The following is a 22,823-nucleotide window of genomic DNA, read 5'->3' as shown; positions in this document are numbered from 1 at the left end:
TTAGACTTAAAAATTGGCCAAAATGCTGTCATACTCATAGTTAGCATACTAGCAAGATAGCGCTAGGTAACAATATCTGTTGCTTTTAGTTTCATACCTAAACATTTTTTTCCAAAATCTTATAGTTAGCATACTAGCAAAATAGCGCAAGGTAACAATATCTATTTCCTTTAGTTTTATACCTACAAAATTGGCTAAAATGCTTATTGTCAGCATGCCAGCAATATAACGCCAAGTAACAATATCCATTAATTTTAGTTTCATACCTACAAAATTGGCTAAGATGCTATCATACTCAAAGTTAGCAGACTAGCAAGATAGCGCTAGGTAACAATATCTATTACGTTTAGTTTCAAACCTACAAAAATGGCTAAAATGCTATCATACTCATAGTTAGCATACTAGCAAGATAGCACTAGGTAACAATAAACATTTATTTTAGTTTCATACCTACAAAATTGGCTAGAAGGCTAACATACTAATAATTAGCATACAGGCAACATAGCGCTAGGTAACAATATCTATTATTTTTAGTTTTAGACTTAAAAATTGGCCAAAATGCTGTCATACTCATAGTTAGCATACTAGCAAGATAGCGCTAGGTAACAATATCTGTTGCTTTTAGTTTCATACGTAAAAAAAAAATGCTAATAGTTGGCAAGCCAGCAAGATAATGCCAAGTAAAAATATCCACTACTTTCAGTTTCATACCTACAAAATTGGCTAAAATGCTTTCACACTCATAGTTAGCATACTAGCAAGGTAGCGCTAGGTAACAATATCTATTACTTTTAGTTTTAGGCCTAAAAAATGGCCAAAATGCTGTAATACTCATAGTTAGCATACTAGCAAGATAGCGGTAGGTAACAATATCTATTGCTTTTAGTTTAATACGTAAAAAAAAATGCTAATTGTTGGCAAGTCAGCAAGATAGCGCCAAGTAAAAATATCCACTACTTTCAGTTTCATACCTACAAAATTCGCTAAAATGCTATCGTACTCATAGTTAGCATACTAGCAAGATAGCAATAGGTAACAATAAATATTTATTTTAGTTTCATACCTACAAAATTGGTTAAAATGCTGTCATACTCATAGTTAGCATACTAGCAAGATAGCGCTAGGTAACAATATCTATTACTCTTTAGTTTCATACGTTAAAAAAAAAGGCTCAAATGCTAATAGTTAGCATGCCAGCAAGATAGCGGCAAGTAAAAATATCCACTACTTTCAGTTTCATACCAACAAAACTGACAAAATGCTTATAGTCAGCATGCCAGCAATATAGCGCCAAGTAACAATATCCATTAATTTTAGTTTCATACCTACAAAATTGGCTAAAATGCTATCATACTCATAGTTAGCATACTAGCAAGATAGCAATAGGTAACAATAAATATGTATTTTAGTTTCATAAACACAAAATTGGCTAAACTGCTGTCATACTCTTAGTTAGCATACTAGCAAGAGAGCGCTAGGTAACAATATCTATTACTTTATAGTTTCATACCTACAAAATTGGCTAAAATGCTTATTGTCAGCATGCCAGCAATATAGTGCCAAATAACAATATCCATTAATTTTAGTTTCATACCTACAAAATTGGCTAAAATGCTATCGTACTCATAGTTATCAGACTAGCAAGATAGCAATAGGTAACAATAAATATTCATTTTAGTTTCATACCTACAAAATTGGCTAAACTGCTGTCATACTCATAGTTAGCATACTAGCAAGACAGCGCTAGGTAACAATATCTATTACTTTTTAGTTTCATACGTAGAAAAAAAAGGCTAAAATGCTAACAGTTAGCATGCCAGCAAGATAGGGACAAGTAAAAATATCCATTACTTTCAGTTTCATACCTACAAAATTGGCTAAAATGTTATCACACTCATAGTTAGCATACTCGCAAGATAGCGCTAGGTAACAATATCTATTACTTTTAGTTTCATACCCACAACATTTTTTCCAAAATCTTATAGTTAGCATACTAGCAAGATAGCGCTGGGTAACAATATCAATTACTTTTAGTTTCATACCTACAAAATTGGCGAAAATCTTATCATACTCATAGTTAGCATACTAGCAAGATAGCGCCAGGTAACAATACCTACTACTTTTAGTTTCATACGTAAAAACATTTTCCCAAAATGGAATGGTTAGCATACTACTAAGATAGCGCCAGGTAACAATATTTATTACTTTTAGTTTCATACGTAAAAAAAAATATTTCCGAAATCTAATAGTTTGCATACTAGCAAGATAGCGCTAGGTAACAATATCTATTACTTTTAGTTTCATACCTACAACATTGGCTAAAATGCTATCGTTTTAATAGTTAACATACTAGCTAGATAGCACCAAGTAACAATATCTATTTATTTTAGTTTCATACGTAAAAATGTTTTCTTCCAAAATGCTAATTGTTAGCATGCCAGCAAGATAGCGCTAGGTAACAATATCTATTACTTTTATTTTCATACCTACAAAATTGGCGAAAATGCTATCATACTCATAGTTAGCATACTAGCAAGATGGCGCCAGGTAACATTACTTATTACTTTTAGTTTCATATATAAAAACATTTTTCTAAAATGCTAATAGCATGCCAGCAATAAAGCACTGGGTAACAATATCTATTACTTTTAGTTTCATACATACAATATCGGCTAAAATGCTATCACACTCATAGTTACCATACTAGCAAGATAGCGGAAGGTAACAATATCTATTAATTTTAGTTTTAGACCTACAAAATTGGCTAAACTGCTGTCATACTCATAGTTAGCATACTAGCAAGATAGCGCTAGGAAACCATATCTATTACTTTTTAGTTTAATACCTTAAAAAAAGGCTAAAATGCTAATAGATAGCATGCCAGCAAGATAGTGACAAGTAACAATATCCATTACTTTCAGTCATACCTACACAATTGGCTAAAACGCTATCACACTCATAGTTAGCATACTAGCAAGATGGTGCTAGGTAACAATATCTATTACTTTTAGTTTCATACCTACAACATTTTTTTCCAAAATCTTATAGTTAGCGTATTAGCAAAATAACGCCAGGTAACAATATCTATTACTTTTAGTTTCATACCTACAAAATTGGCTAAGATGCTATCATACTCAAAGTTAGCAGACTTGCAAGATAGCGCTAGGTAACAATATCTATTACGTTTAGTTTCAAACCTACAAAAATGACTAAAATGCTATCATACTCATAGTTAGCATACTAGCAAGATAGCACTAGGTAACAATACATATTTATTTTAGTTTTATACCTACAAAATTGACTAAAATGCGATCATTCTCATAGTTAACATACTAGCAAGATAGCGCAAGTTAACAATATCTAATACTTTTAGTTTCATACCTACAAAATTGGCTAAAATGCTTATAGTCAGCACGCCAGCAATATTGCGCCAAGTAACAATATCCATTAATTTTAGTTTCATACCTACAAAATTGGCTAAACTGCTGTCATACTCATATTTAGCATACTGGCAAGATAGCGCTAGGTAACAATATCTATTACTTTTAGTTTCATACCAACAAAATTGGCTAAAATGCGTATAGTCAGCATGCCAGCAATATAGCGCAAAGTAACAATATCCATTAATTTTAGTTTCATACCTACAAAATTGGCTAAACTGCTGTCATACCCATAGTTAGCATACTGGCAAGATAACTCTAGGTAACAATATCTATTACTTTTTAGTTTCACACGTAAAAAAAAAAAAACGCTAAAATGCTAATAGTTAGCATGCCAGCAAGATAGCGGCAAGTAAAAATATCCATTACTCTCAGTTTCATACCTACAAAATTGGCTAAAATGCTATCACACTCATAGTTAGCATACTAGCAAGGTAGCGCTAGGTAACAATATCTATTACTTTTAGTTTCATACCTCCAACATTTTTTCCAAAATCTTATAGTTAGCATACTAGCAAGATAGCGCTAGGTAACAATATCTATTACTTTTATTTTCATACCTCCAGACTGTACATGATATTTAGAGTCCATCAGTACATGATAGTTGTAATTAGTTTAAAGGCCCTGGAGGCCCTCAAGGCTTTGAAAGCCTGAAGTGCCTGCAGTTCCTCCCTGGGTGGAGGAGGGAGAGGAGGAGGAGGGAGCTCCCAGCCAGACCCCACGTGGACAACAACAGTGGGGTCCTACTTCCAGTAAGCAGGCAGAATCAGAGGCGACTCTCCAACACGTTTACAACCTTAAAGAATGTCGAGGATAAAAAACGTGACTTTTTATTACTCCTGACCGTCTTGCCGGAGCTATAAATCCTCCAGAAGAAGAACATATGGCGCCTTGTGGAAGTGGGCCGCGTCCTTCAAAAGAATATTTGTCCATGTGTGTAAAAGCCATGTGTGGAGATGGCGGCGGAGGGGAAGATGCTTGCTTGGAATGGAGACTTGAATTATTTTCATGCACTAATCGCTTTTTCATGGAGCGCTCCTGTACTCACGCCACGCACTCCGTTATTGTTGTTGTTGTTTGACCTTAAAGCCACGATTTGCAAGTGTATACATATATATGTAATATGTAAAATATACACACTGAAAGTATATATATATATATATAATGTAGTATCAGACATCCATCCATCCATCCATTTTCTACCGATTATTCCGTTTAGGATCTTAGGGGGCGCTGGTGCCTATTGATTGATTGATTGATACTTTTATTAGTAGATTGCACAGTTCAGTACATATTCCGTACAATTGACCACTAAAGGGTAACAACCGAATAAGTTTTTCAACTTGTTTAAGTCAGGGTCCACGTTAATCAATTCATGGTACAAATATATACTATCAGCATAATACAGTCATCACACAGGTTAATCATCATAGTATATACATTGAATTATTAATTATTATTTGGTTGATATCAGTACTTCAGTCATCAACAATTGCATCAACAGAGAAATGTGGACATTGAAACAGTGTAGGTCTTATTTAGTAGGATATGTACAGCCAGCAGTGAACATAGTGAGTTCACATAGCATAAGAACAAGTACAGTACATACATTAGAAGTACTTTTGATTATTTACATTAGGTTGTTTATAATCCAGGGAGCTGGGATGTGAATGGAGGAGGGTATTAGTAAAGTGTGGAAGTGGCCTGGAGGTGTTGTTTTAGAGCAGTTTTGAAGGAATATAGAGATGCACTTACTTTTACACCTGTTGGGAGTGCATTCCACATTGATGTGGCATAGAAATCTCAGCTAAAATCGGGCGGAAGGCGGCGTACACCCAGGAAAAGTTGCCACCTCGTCGCAGAGTATCGGACATCTTCATAACAATATGTAGTTATGAATTTTATATATATATATATATATATATATATATATATATATATATATATATATATATATATATATACATATATACATATATATATATATCCATTCATCCATTTTCTACCGCTTATTCCCTGTGGGGTGGCGGGGGACACTGGCGCCTATCTCACCTACAATTGGTGAAAGGCTTGGTACACCCTAGACAAGTTGCCACCTCATCGCAGGGCCAACACAGATGGACAGACAACATTCACATTGCTAGCCTACTAACTGTTAACAAGCTAGCTGTTGACAGGCTACTATTTCAGCCAATTAAATGAGTATGCTAACTTAACATTTTAGCCAACTTTGAAGGCATTTAACAAAGTCATGGATATTGTTACTTGATGCTATCTTGCTACCAGCATGCTAACTGTTAGCATGATAAAAGATAGCGTGTGTAACATAGGGGTAGTCACAGATGATTCTGCATGCAACTGAATGGGCGACCAGTTGGAACACGTTTCACCACTCGCCAGTTCCCAGAACATGTGAGAACTGGTCTGACAACGTGTTGGCATCGGAGGGTCCAGTAGAGGAATGGCATTCATGTGCACGATTCCAAAGTCAAGCAGGAAAAAGAAACCAGTTGGGGTGTTGCGTCACGCTGGTTTGTTAGGATGCTTATCAACAGCCTGCAAGTATTCCGTTGGAACACTTTTTCAAAGTCCTCACTTTCTTTGCAGAACCAGTTGTGGGATTGATTAAAAAAAAAACGGTTTAGGAAGACTACAAAACAAACCAAAAACTGATGGAGCTGCCTTAAAGGACTTTCTGGCTCATGTTCAAGGTGATAAATCAACCTTTGGAATATTTTCATCCCGAGGAAGACGGAGATTTGACCTACATTCCTGCAGCCCAAACCCTCCAATCATCTCACCCAAACACACATACTTCCACACACACATACACACATTTCCACACCCACATATACACACATACACATATATGCACGTGTATACGTATACACACATACATATACATACACACATATATATATATATATACTGTATATATATATAAATATATATATATATACTGTATATATATATATATACTGTATATATATAAAAAATATATATATATACTGTATATATATATACACACTTATATATACACACATATACATATATACTTATATATGTATATGTGCGTTTGTATATGTGTGTGTGTATATATATATATATATATATATATATATATATATATATATATATATATATATATATACACGCACACACACATTTCCACACACGTACACATATACACAGATTTACACGTTTCTACACATGTACACGTTTCACATTTACACACACACATTTACATATATACACACGTATATACATTTAAACATGCATACACATATACATGTATACACACATTCATATATATATATATATATATACATATATAAATATATATATATATAAATACACACATATACATATGTGTATAAATATACGCACACACATACACATGTATACACACATTTACACATATTTATACATATATAGACACATACATTTATACACGCATATACATACACACGTACACACATACAAATATATACACACACATATACATTATATATACACATACACATATACACACATTCATATATATACACAGATATACATATATATATATATATATATATATATATATACATACATACATACACACACATATTTCAACACACATACACATTTTCACACATATACATATATATACACACGTACACACATATATATATATATATATATATATATATATACATACATATGTATATATATAGATATATATATATACATACATATACATTATATATACACACATACATATGTACACACATTCACATACATATAAATACATACATACACATATATATACTCACATACATATATATAGACATTTACATTTATATACACACATACACATAAACGTATACATACACACATATACACACATACACATATATATATACATTTACATATATACACACATATACATATACATATATACACAAATACATTTTAAACACATACATATATACTATTTACATATACATACACATTTACATATATATATACACACATACATATGTATATATACATGCATATATATATATATACATATATATGTATATATATACATATAATTATATATACACACATACATATGTACACATATTCACATACATATAAATACATACATACACATATATATATATACTCACATACATATATAGACATTTACATATATATATATACACACATACACATAAACGTATACATACACACATATACATATATGTACATTTACATATATACACACATACATATATATATACACAAATACATTTTAAACACATACATATATACAATCATACATACATACACATTTACATATACATACACATTTACATATATACAATCATACATACATACACATTTACATATACATACACATTTACATATATATACACACATACATACATATATATATATATATATATATACATATATATATATATATATATATATTTACATTTACATACATATACACATTTACATATATAGTCACATGCAGCGAGAACAAATACACTTTCTAAACACAGGTGTTATAATGAATCACACGTGCTATGATTAAACACAAGTGATATAATTAAACACAGGTGATAATGAACTCACCTGTAGGAAGAAGAGAGCAGGCCAAAAGCGCCGACAGGGCGAAAAAGGGTCCCATTGCGTCCGCGACGTGAGGACAATATGTAAATTATTTCGGACGGAGCAAAGGTGAGAGACGCTGTGCTCCTGCAGTCTGCAATGTTTGCCAACAACATGGGAGCCCATTTCTATGGTGGGTGGGAGGGGCCAAGGGGGGCCCCCGCGTCAGAGTGAAGGCGGGCTTTGGGGTGGTGTGATTTGTGGGCCACAACAGACTCAAACGAGCCAGGGGCGGAGTTTTTTCTTTTTGAAGCGAGAGTTTAACCCGGTTGGTGAGCGCTCACGTGGCAGTGGAAACACCACTTTTTTTTTTCTGGGGACCCTGACTTTTTGACCCCTTGTGCAAAACACGCTTCTACTGTAAAAGTAAACTTGTCAAATAGTTTCGCTGGGGTTTGGAGACCTAAACCAGGTCGTCTTAACCTTTTTGACAAACTTAGTCAATAATTATATCTGACTTACTTACAGTTTGAAACTTTATGTATTAGTTACAAAATATCATTTATTTAACACAAACCTGAGGCTTAGGTCAGCCTGATTATAAAAATAAGTACTAGCCGAATAAACTGCATTAAAATAAATGAATCAATACAATTATCTCCTGCTAAAATAAATAAATGTTTATGAAATAAACTGTTAATAAAATTAAAGTGCCAATGAAAACACAGCTTCACCTTTTTTGTCATAATTTTTGCGCTTGATAAACCTCTCTACGACTTTAGCTCTTCTGTTTGTTTGATGTTGTCATTACTGCCACAAGTGGTGGAAAATGTGTACTACAACCGAGGGCTCCTGAGAAAATGGATGTTTTTGGCGGCCCACTTTTATATCTTTCAAGTTTCAGTTTTAGAGCAAAGACTTGGACCAGTGCTTTTTTGGAAATAATTACCCCAAATGAGTATACGTTAGTAAATCATAAGTTAATATTTTTTTATAAATGTTATTCCTTTTTGAGTCATTATTTTTCAATTGAAAAATAAAACAAAAATATTTTTTTTAGGAATTGTTTATTTTATAATAATATATTATTACATGAGGTATTTTTCAAATAATTTAATTGTATTTTATTTCAGGGGAAAAAAACATGATTAGTACAGATTAAAATTGCAAATTATTTCAGTTAACAAATAGCTGTAAATGAAAAAGTCGTAACATTTAAAGTAAAAAAAAAAAAAATTATAAAGTAAAATGAATAGTCAAAGCAGTTGCACTCAGCATTTTTAAGTTGAATAATATTTAAACTAGAGGAGTTATAAATAGTGTGTGTATATCAATTACTTAAAAAAAATATTATATATAATTCAATATATATTTGTAATTTCCCCTTGGGGGGTTAAAAAAGCATTTATGATTATGAGATACATATATATATATATATATATATATATATATATATATATATATATATATATATATATATATATATACATAGTGACGAGCATGCGCGGTAGCCCGGTATAGGTTGTGTCGCCATGACGGCATCTTGTATGTTGTGATATGCACGCTCTGATAGCAAACGTTAAGAACTCAGCCAACACTCCTCGTCTGCATTATTGATAAATAGACAGACAACACATATACTCCGCTGCTTCACAGGCCGCTGGATGTAGCCGGCAAAGTATTCCCATGCTAGCTAGCCGGTCTAACAAGCACGCGTCATTCAGTCCAAAACGGCCCGATCTATCCACATTCAGAATTGTCTGGCGGTCGTAAGTGATCCCGGAGTGACCACGCTGTAAACCAGCCATGAAATTTGCAGAATTGTCCGGTATTTTTGCCAAATGTTCCATCTTTACCAAGAGCCACTCGACGCCGAAGCCCATCCGGGCGACGCCATCTTTTTAAGAAAAGGCGTTAACAAAATAAAAGCATATAAACAACATACGCAAATGTGTAATAAAATAATTGTCGGCGTTAATAGATTGATGAGTTAACTCCTAATTAACGCATTAATTTGCCCACCCCAAATATATATATATACATATATATATATATATATATATATATATATATATATATATATATATATATATATATATATATGTATATATATTGTGATGAGTTGGCTGTGATGGTGGGGGAGGATGCCGGACAGTCCTGGCAGGCCCAAACGCATTGTGAGGGTTTGCCGGGGACGTCTGGCAGTCTCCTGTCAGAGAGAGTTTCAATTCCCACCTCCGGAGGAACTTTGAACATGTCATGAGGGAGGTGCTGGACATGGAGTCCGAGTGGACCATGTTCCGCACCTCTATTGTCGAGGCGGCTGATCGGAGCTGTGGCCGCAAGGTAGTTGGTGTTTGTCGGGGCGGCAATCCTAGAACTCGCTGGTGGACAGCAGCAGTGAGGGATGCCGTCAAGCTGAAGAAGGAGTCCTATCGGGTTCTTTTGGCCAATAGGACTCCAGAGGCAGTGGACAGGTACCGACAGGTCAAGTGGTGTACAGCTTCAGCTGTCGCAGAGGCAAAAACTCGGACATGGGAAGAGTTTGGGGAAGCCATGGAAAATGACGTCCGGATGGCTTCGAAACGATTCTGGACCACAATTCCCCGCCTCAGGAAGGAGAAGCAGTGCACTGTCAACACCGTGTATGGTGCGGATGGTGTTCTGCTGACCTCAACTGCGGGTGTTGTGGATGGGTGGACGGAATACTTCGAAGACCTCCTCAATCCCACCAACACGTCTTCCTATGAGGAAGCAGTGCCTGGGGAATCTGTGGTGGGCTCTCCTATTTCTGGGGCTGAGGTTGCTGAGGTAGTTAAAAAGCTCCTCGGTCGAAAGGCCCCAGGGGTGGATGAGATCCGCCCGGAGTTCCTTAAGGCTCTGATTGCTGTGGGGCTGTCTTGGTTGACAAGACTCTTCAGCATCGCGTGGACATCGGGGGCGGTACCTCTGGATTGGCAGACCGGGGTGGTGGTCCCTCTCTTTAAGAAGGGGGACCGGAGGGTGTGTTCCAACTATCGTGGGATCACACTCCTCAGCCTTCCCGGTAAGGTTTATTCAGGTGTACTGGAGAGGAGGCTACGCCGGATAGTCGAACCTCGGATTCAGGAGGAACAGTGTGGTTTTCGTCCTGGCCGTGGAACTGTGGACCAGCTCTATACTCTCGGCAGGGTTCTTGAGGGTGCATGGGAGTTTGCACAACCAGTCTACATGTGCTTTGTGGACTTGGAGAAGGCATTCGACCGTGTCCCTCGGGAAGTCTTGTGGGGAGTGCTCAGAGAGTATGGGGTATCAGACTGTCTTATTGTGGCAGTCCGCTCCCTGTACGATCAGTGTCAGAGCTTGGTCCGCATTGCCGGCAGTAAGTCGGATACGTTTCCAGTGAGGGTTGGACTCCGCCAAGGCTGTCCTTTGTCACCGATTCTGTTCATAACTTTTATGGACAGAATTTCTAGGCGCAGTCAAGGCGTTGAGGGGTTCCGGTTTGGTGGCCGCGGGATTAGGTCTCTGCTTTTTGGAGATGATGTGGTTCTGATGGCTTCATCTGGCCGGGATCTTCAGCTCTCACTGGATCGGTTCGCAGCCGAGTGTAAAGCGGCCGGAATGAGAATCAGCACCTCCAAATCAGAGTCCATGGTTCTCTCCCGGAAAAGGGTGGAGTGCCATCTCCGGGTTGGGGAGGAGACCCTGCCCCAAGTGGAGGAGTTCAAGTACCTAGGAGTCTTGTTCACGAGTGAGGGAAGAGTGGATCGTGGGATCGACAGGCGGATCGGTGCGGCGTCTTCAGTAATGCGGATGTTGTACCGATCCGTTGTGGTGAAGAAGGAGCTGAGCCGGAAGGCAAAGCTCTCAATTTACCGGTCGATCTACATTCCCATCCTCACCTATGGTCATGAGCTTTGGGTCATGACCGAAAGGATAAGATCACGGGTACAAGCGACCGAAATGAGTTTCCTCCGCCGGGTGGCGGGGCTCTCCTTTAGAGATAAAGTGAGAAGCTCTGTCATCCGGGAGGAACTCAAGGTAAAGCCGCTGCTCCTCCACATCGAGAGGAGCCAGATGAGGTGGTTCGGGCATCTGGTCAGGATGCCACCCGAACGCTTCCCGAGGGAGGTGTTTAGGGCACGTCCAACCGGTAGGAGGCCACGGGGAAGACCCAGGACACGTTGGGAAGACCATGTCTCCCAGCTGGCCTGGGAACGCTTGGGGATCCCCCGGGAAGAGCTAGACGAAGTGGCTGGGGAGAGGGAAGTCTGGGCTTCCCTGCTTAGGCTGCTACCCCCGCGACCTGAACTCGGATAAGCGGAAGAAGATGGATGGATGGATGTAGATGTGTATATATATACATACATACATACATATATATATATATATATATATATATATATATATATATATACATACATGTTTTTTTGTTTTTTAAGAATGATTTATTTTTCAAAATGTACAATATCATGATCTGTCGGGACATGTTCAGACTTTATTTATGTTCCTGTACTATTTCCTGTTCAGCGTTCTTATTTCTTGTTGGCACTTCCTGTCTGCCTCTATGTGCCGCCACTTTCCTCACCTGCCCCTGGTGGCCAATCAGCATGCTTGTTATGCTGCACTAGCGGTGGTTCTTACCAGCAGACCTTCCAGTCTCTGCATCCTGGGGTCCAGACAAACATGAAACACAGTTTTTCGATGGTCTATTTTTTTAAAGGGGAAGGTCCTTTCTCTGTGACACTCGAGTCGCATGGCGGCGATAAGCAGTGTGTTCCAAGACGCTGAAAAGGTACTTAATAAAGAAACAAACAAAAGACGAGAGCTGCTGGGAAAGAGAAAACTAAAGTAATCAGAGTATAAACAAAACGGAATGCTGGAGAACAGCAAAAACTCACACGAGTGAAACGACCACAATGTGCCAACGTACAAGACTAAGTCCCAACAACGAAGGCTAAATTTAAATCGTCCTAAATGCTAATAGAAAACAGGTACGAGGATTAGTGCTCAGAGACAGGCGTGTTACGGGAAAAAACCCACAGAACAGGAAAAACCATCAAAATAAGAGTGCAGGACAGTAACTCAAACACGACACCAACACTCAAAGTAACAGATTGTGGGTTGTTTTAAAAGGGCCGACTAACTCCTTTCATCAATCCACAGAGTCTTACCAATGAACTTTCAGACATTCAAAAGCTTTGTTTTCATGATTCTCTGTCCGAAAATTCCTTTAAAAAAAGTCTTTTTTTTTTACTTTTCGACCCTTCCTGGTAGTAGCCTCATGTTGGTAGCACAATATCAGATCACTTATTTGACATCAGTATAGCCCTGGTAGACCTAGTCATGAGTTTAATAAGTCATTTTGCCCACAGGGGGTCTCCATTCTTTTCATTAGTCTGACAATTTTGATGCTATTATGTCGCCATCTGGTGGACAACATAAGAAATTCAACTCAATAACATTTAATTATGCGCTGAATAAATGAGTTGCGCAGTATTACTTTTATGACCAAAAGCAAACAGCCTTCCCTAGTTATGGTGAAAACAAAATTGGAAAAACTACCAACACACATGATCACATGACAACCTGGTCACCGAACTTTGTGGATTATATAATAAAAAACGTCCAACCACCATGAAAAAACAATCCAAATTACAACATCCATCACAAAATCCAATACAAAGCATGATGGCAAAAATGATCCATGGTTGGCGCATTTCAGCTATTTCTGAATGATTACAAAACTTTAAGGAGGTTGTCACGGATGTAAAAAAAAGTAGGAGTCGAACTTTTACATACTCTTAATATCCAATTATATTAATTATTTATATCCATCCATTTCCTACCGCGTATTCCCTTTGGGGTTGCGGGGGGCTCTGGTGCCTATCTTAGCTACAATCGGGCGGAAGGCGGGGTACACCCTGGACAAGTCGCCACCTCATCGCAGGGCCAACACTGATAGACCGACAATATTCACACTCACATTCACACACAAGGGACCATTTTTTAGTGATGTCAATCAACTTATCCCCAGGTGCAATCCATTACATTATTATATGTAGAAAAAAAATATATATACACACAATTATACATGTATATATATATATATATACACATTTTTCACACACACACACACACATATATATATATATACATATATATATATACAAAACCGAAAACCAGGGAAGTTGGCACGTTGTGTAAATAGTAAATAAAAACAGAATACAATGATTTGCAAATCCTTTTCAACTTATATTCAACTGAATTGACTGCAAAGACAAGATATTTAACATTCCAACTGGAAAATATTAGCTCTTTTGGATTTTGATGCCTGCAACATGTTTACAGAAAGACTGAAGAAGTGGCAAAAAAGACTGAGAATGTTGAGGAATGCTCATTTGGAACATCCCACAGGTGAACAGGCTAGTTGGGAACAGGTGGGTGCCATGATTGGGTATAAAAACAGCTTCCATGAAATTCTCAGTCATTCACAAACAAGGCTGGGGTGAGGGTCACCACTTTGTCAACAAATACGTGAGCAAATTGTCCAACAGTTTAGGAACATTTCTCAACCAGCCATTGCAAATAATTTAGGGATTTCCCCATCTACGGTCCGTAATATCATCAAAAGTTTCAGAGAATCTGGAGAAATCACTGCACGTAACATTGAATGCCTATGACCTTGAAACTAACATCCGTGTGTAAATGATATCACCACATGGGCTCAGGAACACTTCAGAAAACCACTGTCAGTAACTACAGTTGGTCGCTACATCTGTAAGTGCAAGTGAAAACTCTACTATGCAAAGCCGAAGCCATTTATCAACAACACCCAGAAATGTCGCCGGCTTCGCTGGGCCCGAGCTCATCTAAGATGGACTGATGTAAAGTGGAAAAGTGTTCTGTGGTCTGAAGAGTCCACATTTCAAATAGTTTTTGGAAACTGTAGACGTTGAGAGGAAAAGAACCATCCGAATTGTTCAAAAGCCAGCATCTGTGATGGTATGGGGGTGTATTAGTGCCCAAGGCATGGGTAATAATAACTTAGATTTATATCGCGCTTTTTTAAACACTCAAAGCGCTCACAGAGAAGTGGGACTCAACATTCATTCACACCTGGTGGTGGTAAGCTACATCAGTAGACACAGCTGCCCTGGGGTAGACTGACGGAAGCGTGGCTGCCAGTTTGCGCCTACGGCCCCTCCGACCACCACCTGTCATTCATTCATCATTCATTCACCAGTGTGAGCGGCACCGGGGGCAAAGGGTGAAGTGTCCTGCCCAAGGACACAACGGCAGTAACTTACACATCTGTGAAGGCATCATTAATGCTGAAAGGTACATACAGGTTTTGGAGCAATATACATTTCGATCCAAGCAACGTTATCATGGACGCCCCTGCTTATTTCAGAAAGACAATGCCAAGCCACGTGTTACAACAGCGTGGCTTACAGTTAAATTGTTATATGTATCCAGTGATTCTACTTTATAAAGTTATTTTCCATTTAACTTCACCAGTTTTAGATTATTTTTATTCAAAATCGCTGAATTTTCACATTTGCCGTTCAAATACCGAGAAGAGACTTGCGGTGAGTCAGCAGCCATTGAGCCTCACCATGGATTGCGCAATGACTCGGCTAACTGCTGGCTGCTGCGCAGTGAGACCGTATTGCTGTATGAATTATATTATACATTTCCATAGTTTAGTTAGCTGAGGTATATATGAGGTATGCACACACAACAAGAAGGAGATGAAGCAGAAGAACGAAGAAGAGACAGTCATGACGACGACGAGTAAGAAGAAGTACGCTTGCAAGTCATCAGAGAGGGTGTTGAGCATGGTTAGAAAGATAGTGACAGAGAATAGAACGAGAATGGACAATTCAACCCTAAACTCGCTGCTTTCCTGCAAATTAAATGTCACAGGTGTTTCCTTCAAAGGCTGTGCTACTGGCTGCAAAGCATTGCACTTTCAAATACAACAATGAGTAGCGGAGTGTTATGTCTGTGTATATGTGTAAATAAATGAACACTGAAATTCAAGTACCGTATTTCCTTGAATTGCCGGTGGGGCGCTAATTAATTTAAAACCTCCTCTCACTCCTGCGCTTATCAAAGGCATGCGGTAAAAGTAAGCATGCGCTAATTATATTAAAACCTCTTTTCACCCCGGCACTTACCAAAGGCATGCAGTAAAAAAATTGAGTGTGATGCAAGGATACCATCATGAAAAGCACATTTAATTAAAAAAAACATTATTATGGTCTTACCTTTACTTATAAATGAAATCCATGCCAGCTCCTTCTGATCAAAAGCATTGATAACTTGTGTATAGAAGTCTTCCTTATCTTTCTTCAGTTTTAAAAGTCTCTCTGTCTCGATGGGGATCTTCCTTTATTACCTCCTGCTTTGATTAGAAAACTGCCATCAGACTGCTGCTATCAGTTAGCTCGGCTCCTCAAGTGCGGGCGACGACAGAATTACCCTCGAACAACTCCCCCTCCCGTTCTGCTCCGTGGGTGATCTCTTTATTCCACCGCTGCCACCAGGAAGTGTTATTGTATAAATAATACACTAGGTATTTAGGACTGGAACATGCTTTATTTCAGCTCTGTTGTTTACATAGCCAGCATAGGTGTTACATCCTTAAAGGTCCGTCGTGCACCCGACGCGTCATATCCGTCCCAGCACAATTCACGTCACTCATTGTCACTTCTTCTGCAGCCGAGTAGTCGCAAGAAGGATCACTAGCACCCTCTACCACCAGGAGGCGGGAGTCATCTAATGACTCATATTTTACACACGCAGCTACAATTTGTGACTGTCTCAAGCCGTCGTCTTACGGGTTCCCAGGACCACCAAGGAAAGACATGGCTTGAGCAGTTTGACTTTGTTTATTTTTCAACAAAACCTCAGTCAAGGTCGCTCTTCCACTCCTCCTCTCCGCTCGCTCGCCAACGCGTCGTCACCATCTTGGGCCGGGCTCCAGCATGCCCTGCCTGTCTGTCGGACCGTCGGCTCCACAGGTATATTACTAAAACATAGCTGCTTACTGTTTTAGCATACCGGTATTCAATAACATGGACCTTAAATCCTACTGAATAGCTCTTAATCTTCTTCCCTTTATGCAATTTCAAATTACCACTATTGAAATCAGCCTCCTCCATTTTGAAAATGATGACAGGGGAAGTGTCACTCGTGACATCACGAGTTTGACCAGGCGGTAATACTAAGCATGCACTAATTATTTTGGGAAGCGAGTTTGACCCGGCAGTAATTCAAGGCAGGCGCATACTATATGCCCTGCGGCAATTCAAGGAAATACGGTATATAGAAATACTTGACTTTCAGTGAATTCTAGCTATATTTTTTATTTTATATACTGTATATATTAGGGGTGGGCAAATTAATGCGTTAATTACGAGTTAACTCATCAATCTATTAACGCCGACAATTATTTTATCGCACATTTGCGTATGTTGTTTACATGCTTTTATTTTGTTCACGCCTTTTCTTAACAAGATGGCGTCGCCCAGCGTCGAGGGGCTCTTGGTAAAGATGGAACATTTGGCAAAAATACCGGACAATTCTGCAAATTTCATGGCTGGCTTACAGCGTGGTCACTCCGGGATCACTTACGACCGCCAGACAATTCTGAATGTGGATAGATCGGGCCGTTTTGGACTGAATGACGCGTGCTTGCTAGACCGGCTAGCTAGCATGGGAATACTTTGCCGGCTACATCCAGCGGCCTGTGAAGCAGCGGAGTATATGTGTTGTCTGTCTATTTATCAATAATGCAGACGAGGAGTGTTGGCTGAGTTCTTAACGTTTGCTTTCAGAGTGTGCATATCACAACATACAAGATGCCGTCATGGCAACACAACCTATACCGGGCTACCGCGCATGCTCGTCACTCCTGTTGCATGCTGGGTAGGGTAGTTCTTTTATTCCCTGGCTCATAACATCAAACAATCGGAAAATTCCCATCATATCAATTCCTAGATATGGTAATAATTATTTGAAGTGCACAACGCAGAATAAACACGACATTATTAATATTGCTACTACCGATAATTTGATCAAAAATTCCCTAAAACAGCCCACTACCTATAATATAGGTATTTTAAACATAAGATCCCTGATAAGAAAAAGGTTTCTGCTGTTACCTCAGAAATTGCGTGTTCAGATGTTATGATTGTGGCTCACAGATTTGTTTGTAGATTATATTTATTTTCCATAACAAACAGGATAACTTAAATACCCTGGCAGTGGAAATAAGCTTAAATGTTTGTATTTACATTTTTTGAGTTGATTTTCATAAAATATGCTATTTAACTGCTACTGTTTAACAAGGACTGATTTAAATTTTGTTTGCACAACAAATGTTTTGGCGCTTTTGTTCATGTGGGGGTGCACTACACACTACTTTTGAATTTATTATTGGGCTTTGCGTAAAGAAGGGGGACCGGAGGGTGGGTTCCAACTATCGTGGGATCACACTCCTCAGCTTTCCCGGTAAGGTTTATTCAGGTGTACTGGAGAGGAGGCTTCGCCGGATAGTCGAACCTCGGATTCAGGAGGAACAGTGTGGTTTTCGTCCTGGTCGTGGAACTGTGGACCAGCTCTATACTCTCGGCAGGGTTCTTGAGGGTGCATGGGAGTTTGCCCAACCAGTCTACATGTGCTTTGTAGACTTGGAGAAGGCATTCGACCGTGTCCCTCGGGAAGTCCTGTGGGGAGTGCTCAGAGAGTATGGGGTATCGGAATGTCTTATTGTGGCAGTCCGCTCCCTGTATGATCAGTGCCAGAGCTTGGTCCGCATTGCTGGCAGTAAGTCGGACACGTTTCCAGTGAGGGTTGGACTCCGCCAAGGCTGTCCTTTGTCACCGATCCTGTTCATAACTTTTATGGACAGAATTTCTAGGCGCAGTCAAGGCGTTGAGGGGTTCCGGTTTGGTGGCCACGGGATTAGGTCTCTGCTTTTTGCAGATGATGTGGTCCTGATGGCTTCATCTGGCCGGGATCTTCAGCTCTCACTGGATCGGTTCGCAGCCGAGTGTGAAGCGACCGGAATGAGAATCAGCACCTCCAAGTCCGAGTCCATGGTTCTCGCCCGGAAAAGGGTGGAGTGCCATCTCCGGGTTGGGGAGGAGACCCTGCCCCAAGTGGAGGAGTTCAAGTACCTAGGAGTCTTGTGCACGAGTGGGGGAAGAGTGGATCGTGAGATCGACAGGCGGATCGGTGCGGCGTCTTCAGTAATGCGGACGTTGTATCGATCCGTTGTGGTGAAGAAGGAGCTGAGCCGGAAGGCAAAGCTCTCAATTTACCGGTCGATCTACGTTCCCATCCTCACCTATGGTCATGAGCTTTGGGTCATGACCGAAAGGATAAGATCACGGGTACAAGCGGCCGAAATGAGTTTCCTCCGCCGGGTGGCGGGGCTCTCCCTTAGAGATAGGGTGAGAAGCTCTGCCATCCGGGAGGAGCTCAACGTAAAGCCGCTGCTCCTCCACATCGAGAGGAGCCAGATGAAGTGGTTCGGGCATCTGGTCAGGATGCCACCCGAACGCCTCCCTAGGGATGTGTTTAGGGCACGTCCAGCTGGTAGGAGGCCACGGGGAAGACCCAGGACACGTTGGGAAGACTATGTCTCCCGGCTGGCCTGGGAACGCCTCGGGATCCCCCGGGAAGAGCTAGACGAAGTGGCTGGAGATAGGGAAGTCTGGGCTTCCCTGCTTAGGCTGCTGCCCCCGCGACCCGACCTCGGATAAGCGGAAGATGATGGATGGATGGATGGATGGCTTTGCGTATACAATGCAGTTAATCGCGATTAATCAGAGAAATAGTGCGATTAACTTCGATTAAAATTTTAAATCGTTGCCCGGCCCTAATATATATATATATATATATATGTAAAATAAAATAAATATATATATTGATTTTATTATATGTATATATATACACATATATTCTATAAATATAAATGTATATTCTATATATATATATATATATATTTAGAAATACTTGACTTTCAGTGAATTCTAGCTAGCTAAATATATATATATATATATATATATATATATATATATATATATATATATATATATATATATATATATACATATATACATACAATAAAATAAATATACACCCCAAAGGGAATAAGCGGTAGTAAATTGGATGGATGGATGGATATTTATATTCTACATACAGTACATACATTCACTATATATATATATACACACACACACACACACACACACACAGTGGGGCAAAAAAGTATTAAATCAGCCACCGATTGTGCAAGGTGTCCCACTTAAAATGATGACAGAGGTCTGTGATTTTCATCATAGGTACACTTCAACTGTGAGAGACAAAATGGGGAAAAAAAAAAAAATCCAGGAATTCACATTGTAGGAATTTTAAAGAATTTATTTGTAAATTATGGTGGAAAATAAGTATTTGGTCAATTCAAACAAGGAAAATCTCTCGCTCTCACAGACCTGTAACTTCTTCTTTAAGAAGCTCTTCTGTCTTGCACTCATTACCTGTATTAATGGAACCTGTTTGAACTCGTTATCTGTATAAAAGACAACTGTCCACAGCCTCAAACAGTCAGACTCCAAACTCCACTATGGCCAAGACCAAAGAGGTGTCGAAGGACACCAGGAAAATAATTGTAGACCTGCACCAAACTGGGAAGAGTGAATCTACAATACAAGCAGCTTGGTGTGAAAAAAATCAACTGTGGGAGCAATTATCAGAAAATGGAAGACATACAAGACCACTGATAATATCCCTTGATCTGGGGCTCCACGCAAGATCTCATCCCGTGGGGTCAAAATGATCATGAGAACAGTGAGCAAAAATCCCAGAACCACACGGGGGGACCTGGTGAATGACCTGCAGAGAGCTGGGACCAAAGTAACAAAGGTTACCATCAGTAACACACTACGCAGACAGGGAATCAAATCCTGCAGTGCCAGACGTGTCCCCCTGCTTAAGCCAGTGCATGTCCAGGCCCGTCTGAAGTTTGCCAGAGAGCACATGGATGATACAGCAGAGGATTGGGAGAATGTTATGTGGTCAGATGAAACCAAAATAGAACTTTTTGGTATAAACTCAACTCGTGTTTGGAGGAAGAAGAATACTGAGTCGCATCCCAAGAACACCATACCTACTGTGAAGCATGGGGGTGGAAACATCATGCTTTGGGGCTGTTTTTCTGCTAAGGGGACAGGACGATTGATCCGTGTTAAGGAAAGAATGAATGGGGCCATGTATGGTGAGATTTTGAGCCAAAACCTCCTTCCATCAGTGAGAGCTTTGGATGGTTGACCAAATACTTATTTTCCACCATAATTTACAAATAAATTCTTTAAAATTCCTACAATGTGAATTCCTGGATTTTTCTTTCACATTCTGTCTCTCACAGTTGAAGTGTACCTATGATGAAAATTACAGACCTCTGTCATCATTTTAAGTGGGAGAACTTGCACAATCGGTGGCTGACTAAATACTTTTTTGCCGCACTGTTATTACATATATATGTATGTATGTATGTATGTATATATATATATATATATATATATATATATATATATATATATATATAAATACTTGACTCAGTGAATTCTAATTATATATATATATATATATGAAATACTTGAATTTCAGTGAATTCTAGCTGTAAATATACTCCTCCCCCTTAACGTCGGCCCCAACACCCCCCCAATCTCCCAGATTCAGCGGTCTCAAGGCTGGCAAGTATGCCCCCCAGTGTACGGGAGTCACATAGGAGCGTGTGCATGGACATTGGGACGTCACACGTCCGAGTGAAAATACAAAACAATTTGAGAAATCTGACTAATTTAGCGCATGGAGACGCAGAGATTGTGATTTGCAGTAAGTCGTAGAAAAGTGACTTTGATCAGAGCCGAGTGGCGAAATGTCGATCTCGTTTATATGAAGGAATGCAGACCAGAGGACAGCTGAATGACGTAGAGAAGAGCCTTCGCCTCTTTATGACGCTCCCCAGGTCAAGAAGGCGTCTCAGTCAAGGTTTACGACCACACCTCGACGCGACGTAAACAAGGTCCAAGGATCTGCTAGCACCGTTCAAGAATAGAACGTTTACGTTAGCGCCGGCTAAAAAGCATTTTTTTCTGACGCTGCTGCTCACATTCCTGGACCGACATTGCTGGTCTGGATGTGGTTCTGACAGGAAGACAATCCCAAGCAAAGCGATACCGTGGCATCAGCTGTCAGAGTCAGGCCGATATTTGGGATAAAAAGGTGATTACGGGTTCAAAGTGTGAAAACCTCCACTATAGCGACAGGTTGGTATCGGAAGTAAGGACAAAACAGAACAAAAACCTTGACCTGAACAGAGAAAGGGTTGGATACTAGTCATGGTCCAGTGACTGATACTGGCACTGTCTGTTGATATCCTGCAACGTTGGTTATTGCGATACAGTTTTTAGAGGGAGATTATTGATATTATTCATGGAGTATATCGTGAACACACTAACAGGAAGTGAACAAAAGTGTTCTTTTTCCTACTCCTTTTCCAACATGCTGAAACTGGAAACTCTGTTTGTATCATGTTGTATACATGCTTAGAATAAACAGACGCATCATGTTGTATACATGTTCCAAATAAACTGATGTATCATGTTGTATACATGTTCCAAATAAACTGATGTATCATGTTGTATACATGTTCCAAATAAGCTGATGTATCATGTTGTATAAATGTTCCAAATAAACTGATGTATCATGTTGTATACATGTTCCATATAAGCTGAT

General features: G+C 39.2%; 1 protein-coding gene across 1 annotated transcript in view; it reads right to left on the bottom strand.

The window, feature by feature from the left end:
• The window catches only part of ldlra (low density lipoprotein receptor a), a 40,125-nt gene extending 31,924 nt beyond the window's left edge, over nucleotides 1–8,201 (bottom strand). The window contains exon 1 of the mRNA XM_061885343.1: nucleotides 8,052–8,201. Within this exon, the coding sequence (XP_061741327.1) occupies nucleotides 8,052–8,106 (55 nt within the window). The 5' untranslated portion in view covers nucleotides 8,107–8,201. The remainder of the gene's footprint in view (nucleotides 1–8,051) is intronic.
• Between the last annotated feature and the right edge of the window lie 14,622 nt (nucleotides 8,202–22,823).

Source organism: Nerophis ophidion, linkage group LG23, assembly GCF_033978795.1.
Source record: "Nerophis ophidion isolate RoL-2023_Sa linkage group LG23, RoL_Noph_v1.0, whole genome shotgun sequence".
Lineage (NCBI taxonomy): Eukaryota > Metazoa > Chordata > Actinopteri > Syngnathiformes > Syngnathidae > Nerophis > Nerophis ophidion.
The sequence above is the reverse complement of the archived record's forward strand: the minus strand, read 5'-3'. Positions and strand labels throughout refer to the sequence as shown.